The sequence below is a fragment of the Rhinoderma darwinii genome, chromosome 6, assembly GCF_050947455.1.
Source record: "Rhinoderma darwinii isolate aRhiDar2 chromosome 6, aRhiDar2.hap1, whole genome shotgun sequence".
NCBI classification, from domain to species: Eukaryota; Metazoa; Chordata; class Amphibia; order Anura; family Rhinodermatidae; genus Rhinoderma; species Rhinoderma darwinii.
This window is the reverse complement of record NC_134692.1, coordinates 9,549,912-9,558,098: the sequence shown is the minus strand read 5'-3', so window position 1 is coordinate 9,558,098 and position 8,187 is coordinate 9,549,912. Positions and strand designations below refer to the sequence as shown.

General features: G+C 47.4%; 1 protein-coding gene across 2 annotated transcripts in view; it reads left to right on the top strand.

Moving 5' to 3' along the window:
* Positions 1-1,736: 1,736 nt before the first annotated feature.
* Positions 1,737-8,187, top strand: part of SMARCAL1 (SNF2 related chromatin remodeling annealing helicase 1) — a 28,200-nt gene continuing 21,749 nt past the window's right edge. The window contains exons 1-5 of one of the 2 annotated variants that reach the window (XM_075829090.1): positions 1,737-1,811; positions 2,646-2,682; positions 3,028-3,833; positions 6,419-6,469; positions 7,246-7,506. In XM_075829090.1, coding sequence (XP_075685205.1) covers positions 3,059-3,833; positions 6,419-6,469; positions 7,246-7,506 — 1,087 coding nt within the window. In that variant the 5' untranslated portion in view covers positions 1,737-1,811; positions 2,646-2,682; positions 3,028-3,058. The remainder of the gene's footprint in view (positions 1,812-2,645; positions 2,683-3,027; positions 3,834-6,418; positions 6,470-7,245; positions 7,507-8,187) is intronic. The other variant, XM_075829091.1, reaches the window with a different exon arrangement.

The following is an 8,187-nucleotide window of genomic DNA, read 5'->3' as shown; positions in this document are numbered from 1 at the left end:
CAAGAAAACGTTGTATCGCCCTCGCCATAAAAACGGACGCTCAACCCACAAGGCCGGATCCAGCAGATGTAGATCCCATGTAACACGCGTGTCAGGCTTCACCGGTATGTAAGGCCGGAGCGGGGAGATACGAGGTCAGAACGCCGCACATCGCTGACCAATGACATCACTAATAAAGTCATAGCCACATTATCCGTCCGGTCGCTGAGCGGAACATTTTCTAGGACGCGCTGCGTTTTTTCCCCTCAAACTACAACGTCCCCGATCTCCGGTGTCATGTGACATTTCCGGGTAAAACGCTGCAGGGACGATCGCATGTCACTTACGGTTTTATATTCGATGCCACAACTCTGGCGTCCCTTATAATATGTAGATCTAGAAATGACCCGGCGTCACCAGAAATACTCAACACATATATATTTTACTTCTGAAACAGTGTATCTAAGCCTATCATGTGTGATACTGTCTGCTGAGCCGTGTATCTAAGCCTATCATGTGTGATACTGTCTGCTGAGCTGCTGTATCTAATCCTATCATGTGATACTGTCTGGAGCTGCTGTATCTAAGCCTGTCATGTGTGATACTGTCTGCTGATCTGTGTATCTAATCCTATCATGGGTGATACTGTCTGCTGAGCTGTGTATCTAATCCTATCATGTGATACTGTCTGCTGAGCCACTGTATCTAATCCTATCATGTGTGATACTGTCTGAGCTGTGTATCTAATCCTATCATGTGATACTGTCTGCTGAGCCACTGTATCTAATCCTATCATGTCTGATACTGTCTGAGCTGTGTATCTAATCCTATCATGTGTGATACTGTCTGCTCAGCAGTGTAGCTAATCCTACCATGTGTGATACTGTCTTCTTAGCTGCTGTATCTAATCCTATCACGTGATACTGTCTGCTGAGCGGTGTATCTAATCCTATCATGTGTGATACTGTCTGGAGCTGCTGTATCTAAGCCTGTCATGTGTGATACTGTCTTCTTAGCTGCTGTATCTAATCCTATCATGGGTGATACTGTCTGCTGAGCTGTGTATCTAATCCTATCATGTGATACTGTCTGCTGAGCCACTGTATCTAATCCTATCATGTCTGATACTGTCTGAGCTGTGTATCTAATCCTATCATGTGTGATACTGTCTGCTGAGCAGTGTATCTAATCCTATCATGTTTGATACTGTCTGAGCTGTGTATCTAATCCTATCATGTGTGATACTGTCTGCTGAGCCGCTGTATCTAATCCTATCATGGGTGATACTGTCTGCTGAGCTGTGTATCTAATCCTATCATGTGTGATACTGTCTTCTTAGCTGCTGTATCTAATCCTATCATGGGTGATACTGTCTGCTGAGCTGTGTATCTAATCCTATCATGTGTGATACTGTCTTCTTAGCTGCTGTATCTAATCCTTTCATGTGTGATACTGTCTGCTGAGCTGTATATCTAATCCTATCATGTGATACTGTCTGCTGAGCTGTGTATCTAATCCTATCATGTTATACTGTCTGCAGAGCTGCGTATCTAAGCTTCTCGTGTGTGATACTGCCTGCTGAGCTGTGTATCTAATCTATCATGTGTGAAGCTGTCCGCTTAGGTAATGTATTTACATCGGGGACACTAAAAGGATTTATATCACCACTTTGTTTTCCTGAAGAGCTCGCCGATATCGCCAGGAGTTATGATGGCGCCCGCTGTCTCCGGTGACGTCATCCTGGCGAGTCTGGTCCTCGGCGGTCGCAGGATGATGACGTCAGACGGTAACAGGAGAGCGCCGCTGCTGATCTGTCATGGAGAATGAGGCGGGTAAGTTGAAATACAACCGCTCACCAGTGCCGTGGGCATGCTGGGAGTAGTAGTCCTCCCTGTGTTGTGCAATACACTGTATTATGGCTGTATACTGGGAGTTGTTATAATGTGACGTGTACACTGCTGGATATACAATAATGACGCCTAATCACATCTACTGACAATCAGCATCCATCACCATATGTAGAATTGTATCTCACATCACTGTGGGACCTCTGCTTCATGGCTGGCTGGGAGAGGTGATGATGTCAGATGAGATTGTCGCACCAAACACGAAAATTCACCCGCGACGATGTTTGCCACAGTTAGGGGAAGATTTTATCAGAAAAAAAATTCCACTCATTGCAGGTGTCTTGCAGTGTATGGCCCTTTAACGGCAAGCGGCGGCGTCTGTACGGGGCAGATTGGCGCATGCCGGGCGTTGGCGCTGAGTGATATGGCCAATGTGCGGCAATATTGTAATGTTATATCACAGCGATCCAGAAAGTGTCCAATAGTGTGATATTTTGGCCACGTCCTCTCATCCTGGGAACCTTCTAGATCAGGAGGAGGAGACGGGGGCACATGGCTCCGCCCACAGCGCACACCTGGACACAGCAGCAGGAAGCTCCTCCCACCCCCGTCACTGCACATTGTAATGTCCCGATACTATACAGCTGTGGTCCCCGAACCTGTGGCCCCATGACTGCAAGTTCAGACTACACACAAGTGTGTTTGTAGTCTGTTACCATGGCGACACATAGTTTTGCATAGGAGCTGTAGACCTAAAACTGTTTTTTTTTTTTTTTTTATCAAGACTATTTGCAAAGTTGCTTTATTTTTTTATTTTAGATGCATTGGAAGTCCGAGGAGTTGGAACAATAAAAAAGTGAGTTGCAGAAGTATTCACACCTTGCAAGGCTCTGATCCTCAATATGTATAAAATAAAAAGTTTGCCGTGACTTTATTTCCATGCAGAAATTGTTGAAGAATCCGATGTTGGATTTCATGCGACCACAAAATCGTGCGTTATTGTCTCCGATGTGATCCTATGGCGGAGGCGTGATCTCCTGTATACCGTATACTCGCTGCTTCATGCGTCCCCCATAGGGTAACATGGGTGAAAATAATGTCCGATATCGCGCCGCGTTCTACTGTTGTTGTAAAATGTGATAATTGTGGCGCATAAAATCACTGCTGACCGCTGTCTGACGGTTTTCTCCGTTTGCGGCAGGTAATTCCGGTCGGAGGTTAAATCCAAGAAAATGTCCGCGTGTCTGACCGAGGAGCAGAAGAGGAGGATCGAGGAGAACCGGCAGACGGCTTTGGCAAGGAGAGCGCTGAGACTCGCCACCCAGAAAAACGGAATTAATCAGAACGCGTCCACCGTTTCTAATACCAATCCTCAGCCTGCGGCCGTTAACCACCTGCAAAGTGCGCAGCCGACCTTCAGCGCTACAGCGGCCATTAGAGATGGCGGGAAGGTCAATAGTATAAAACGCATCACTCCAAATATCGGAAACGCCGGCGCAAATGCATCTAATAATCTCACACAGACAATCAAGAATCTGCCAACTGCGCAAAACTCTTCCACCGCGACCGCCCTGGAATACACGGCGAGTAATGAACCCCAGACAACCGGTCCAGCAAAGGCGGATTATACCACAACCAGCAGTAATGTAACCGGGGACCACACATTTCAAGACGATGTGACCAAAAACTCCAACCCCCCAGGCAGCTCGGACAAGACTTACGACGTCCTTTCAGGGTCCGGGAAAGCTGGGTCAGAGCCGGGGAAGATCACAAGTACTGCTGCAAAATTTTATGGTTCGGGGACAACAACGACTGGTGCCACGGTGCCAGCCTCACGTACAGGAGGGAGGGAGATGGCGGGCAGCTCGGAGACTCCTCCTGCAAAGAAAACCGCGGTCGGCGTAAAAGGAAGGTGCGTCAAACACGCCGACGAGAGGTTCCGGGTGGAGGTCGGATATAACGCAGAACTCATCTCTCTATTCAAAGGGATTCCCAGCAAAAATTACGGTAAGTGACATTTCCTTTAATCCGCCATCCAATAGTCCAGAATGTTTGATAATCTGCCACTCATTTCCGGCACAAGGGGTTTTTATAGATATTTCCGTGGGCGTCTGATAATCCGGCATCTAAGGGACCAGGTGGATGCCATATTATCAGATAGTCCGGATTAAAGGAATTTGACTTCAGTTATTTGAATTCAAAGCCACAGATAATTTGAATTCAAAACTTTCTGAGTAGGGGTAGGAGCGCTCCAGGTGGAGTGGTACTACCTCTATCGCAGCAGGGAACTGCCTGCCCTCCGTATTAGTTCCGTACAGGTTTCATATTCACTGACTGCAAGCAGAGATCTTAAAAATGGTAAGGAATTGAAATACAAAGTATCGAAGAAAGTTGCAGAACTTTTAATTATACACTGGTTTTATAAATGAGCTCATCGCCTTTTCTCCGCCTCCTGACACCCCACGGCGAATATCCAGGGGAAGACGTGGCTGGCCGTACGCTTCCCCTGCAGCGGATGAAATAGTCGCTGCCGGACATTTATATTGGGGCTCATTCAGATGTGCGTGTCTCTCGTCATAAAACAACGGCTGTCACGCGGACTCCTGCATTTCAATGGGGCCGTTCACACAACCGTTGGTTCAGCGGAGCGTGTGAAGGGTCCGTGAGCGCGTACAACACGTCCTATTCTTTTGCGCTTCACGCATCCCTCTGTAGACTCTACTCTATGGGTCCCGCGCGGGTGCACCTCGCATGTGAAAAACTGTAGTTGTTCACGTCTAAGTTTGGCCACGATCGTGTGAATGTAGCCTTAATGATTAACCATGTGATACACGGACAGGCTGGGGCCACCAGTGGAAGACCCCCCCCCCCCCCACCCTCTATGACCTCGATGGGGAAAGGGGTTGTCTATCGGAGACGCCCTCTATAAGCTTTATTTACAAAAGTAAGACCTGATAATCCAGTTAAAGGGGATCTCCACTCTGGACAATCGCTAGTTGTTAGGCCACGTTCACACTCCGTAGGTCCGTGCGTTGTCTTTTTGCATCAGTGCGGCGTGTTTTTCACGCACTTGCAGGCACCTCTTTCTTTTTTTCTTTTTTTTCATGTGCTGTCCGTGGTTTTCACGCACCCGTTGCCTCTAATGGGCGACTAGCTGTGTGACAACCGCATGTGTGAATAGCCCCATTGAAATCAACGTGTGCTGTGCATTATTTCAACGCAATGCACACGGACGAGAAACACGCTCGTCTGAATGAGCCCTAAGACAAGTCACTTGACAATAAGATGATTACAAAGTGTCCTCCTGCTGGGACCCCCGGCGATCAGCTGTGATCTGTGGGCAAACCTGGCAGTACCTGGAGTTCTGTTTTCCTGCAGCGCCACCACAGGGGAAATGAAGTATTACATGGTGCCCATTCATATCAATGTGTTTTCTGTGTAATACAGGACGGGTCCTCCAGAGAGAGACGCTCTATGTAACCGCTCTCCACTCTGACCAAGAGATGAGGATCCTGAACAGAAGACCCCCCGATATTACCCCAGAATTCACTAATAGGGTGTATGACAATGGGTTTTCTAACTGGACACCCCCTCTAATGTCCCTTTAAGTCCAGCTGGATGACGTCTCCCTCGCGCTCATGCGTTGTGACCTCGGGTTGGGGTCGGGATTCTCGTCTACTTCTCTTGATGTCATTGGTTGGACGCAGCGGCAGGAACGGCCCGGACTCCACATCTCCTCGTCGCTCCGCAGATTTACAGCCTGAAGTGTTTTCTCTCCACATCAATAATTGAGCAGGAGTGCAGCCGGGTCTTCTGTCTGATGTTTTATTGCGCTATTAACTTTTCCGACATTAATGTTTGGTAATATCGTCAGAAGTTGCAAAAAATATGTTATTAAAGGAACACTAAACTTCAGTCCTCTCTATTTACTGAGCAGCTGAATACAATCTATTGCTCTCTGTTATCAGCCATTCCAGGCAGGGGAGAGACCGATTGTTGAACAAGTGAATACAATCTGTTTTAAGCTGAGGACTTTGTTTAGTGGCCCATTAAATGTGACTGCAGCGCCTGTGGCTTCTAGGATCGTGACAGCGCCTGTGGCTTCTAGGATCGTGACAGCGCCTGTGGCTTCTAGGATCGTGACAGCACCTGTGGCTTCTAGGATCGTGACCGCGGCTGTGGCTTCTAGGATAGTGACCGCGGCTGTGGCTTCTAAGATCGTGACAGCGCCTGTGGCTTCTAGGACAGTGACCGCGGCTGTGGATTCATTGGGTCATATTAGACCTAGTGACCCTTAACAGATCGCGCTGCGGTTCAGGTTGCCGTTTTACGTATGATCATTGTAGGCAGTAGATGAACATCGAGGTGGAGTGAAGAGCCAGCAGCATTGAACCAGCATGGAATATTTAGCAGGCATTCCAAACAGGTGGAGCTGCAGTGTAAAGTATGGGGGAGAGCAGCAATCTGTGCCTTTGATAAGACAGGGGTGGATTTCAGATGACCTCAGTAGACGGTGCAGCTAGACTGGAGTCCGGTTCTTGTTAATAATTGAACATTGTGGCTGATGACGTGTGTTTTTGTTTTTCATTTAGATCCTGCAACTAAAATGTGGAATTTCAGCCTTGAAGATTATCCGAGTCTGAGTAAGTAGAGGACAGAAGTAATAAGAACATGAGGCCGAGGAGTAAAGTATCTTCCTATGTCACAAGTAGATGTGTATGTCACTTTCCCTGCAGCATGACATGCTTTATACTCTGCTCACATCCAAAGCTGCATTCAAGTAGCTTCCTCTTATCTCTCAGGCTGCACATATCCCTGCTGCCCTAAACTGGTTCAGTATATGCTTTGTTATGGTGCGTTGTGGGAGATGTAGTGTTTTCATCAGGCACTGCGATGTAGTGTACAGAATATAAAAAGGAAAAATACATCTTCCACAATGTAATGCAGCAGCGTGCAGTCCAATATTGGATCTCCGCTAAACTGTGGCATTGGTGCACTTATGGGGGGTATTTACTAGTACCTGCAAACACCCCTGAGCCGTTCATAAGAAGTGGAGGCAAATGATAAAATTCTTTCTGCCGCCACCAGAGGGAGCTCACACATATGGATTAATTATAGAGGTGAATGGGAGCTGTATTATTCCCTATGCAGTGAGCTCCCCCTAGTGGTGGTTGCAGGCAGACAGAATTTTATTAGACTGTGTGGAGGAGTTTTGGGGGGGGTTTATCATGATGTCTCCACCGTAAGCAACGCGCTTGGAAACCCCTGTTCAAAAATTGTTGCTCTTGTGTTGAGGGTGGTGGATTGAAATCAGAAAAAAAAAACTTATATTGCATTGAAATGTTCCTATGGTCATGATGTGACTCTCTGGGGTTGGTGTGTGAATACAACCTTACACCATCCTCCTGTTTGTCTGCAGTGAGTGAGGTCCAGAGGCTGCAGAACATCGTCCTGAAACCCCTGGAAGGAATGGAAGACATTGATCTCCCGGCACTTCTGTCAACAGCCAGCGGGGGCGCCAGTGTCAGTGCTCTTCTTTCCATGTGCAACAACTGGCAGAGAGCGAATGCCACCTTGAAGGGCAAGTGCCTGTTGGTCTCTCGTTCTCGCTTTGAGGTGGACATCGGGTATCACATGGAGGTCATTGCTCTGTTTAAGCAGATGAGCTCCCGGAATTACGGTAATTGGTTTCTGCTCTGCACAATGTCATGCATTTTTATGGGGATGTGATCATCTGGGTTTCTTTACAGATCAGGCAGCGCTTGGTCCTAAAGAAACCTGATAGACCAGTACGGCTCCCACAGGGATTATTACCCAACTTTCTCAGAGTCCTGAATAGTAATTCTGCCTTGTTCTGCAGTTATACCGGACTTGGGCTTTCAGGAGTCTGGGAAAGCTGGATGACAACCCCTATCGGAGCTGTTATGTTGGCCATATTACTTGTCACCCAGTTTTTACAGAATCAGATAGCTGTGGGTGACGGCCTTTACACGGGGGGGGGGGGGGGGGGGGGGGTTGTCATCCAGCTTTCCCAGACTCCAGGTTCTTCACCACTCTTATATTGCTAAAAGGAAAATTTTCTATTCAGATGTTTGGGAAAGCTGGGTCAATCCATGTGGTAGCGGAAATGGCAGCCATATTGCTTCTCAGTCAACCTTTCCAAGCTCCTCCTGTATTCTGCTCCAGCATTGCTGAAGATCAAGTCAGATTTACTATTCAGGACGCTAAGAAAGTTGGGTGTGAGCTACAGTGCTGGGTATATTGGTCGTCACCCAGCTTTCCCAGGAACAGATATGAGGCGGTTTAATGTAATTTTAGAAATTCTATAGGATGAAAGTTTTTAAAGGGTTAATGAAGATAA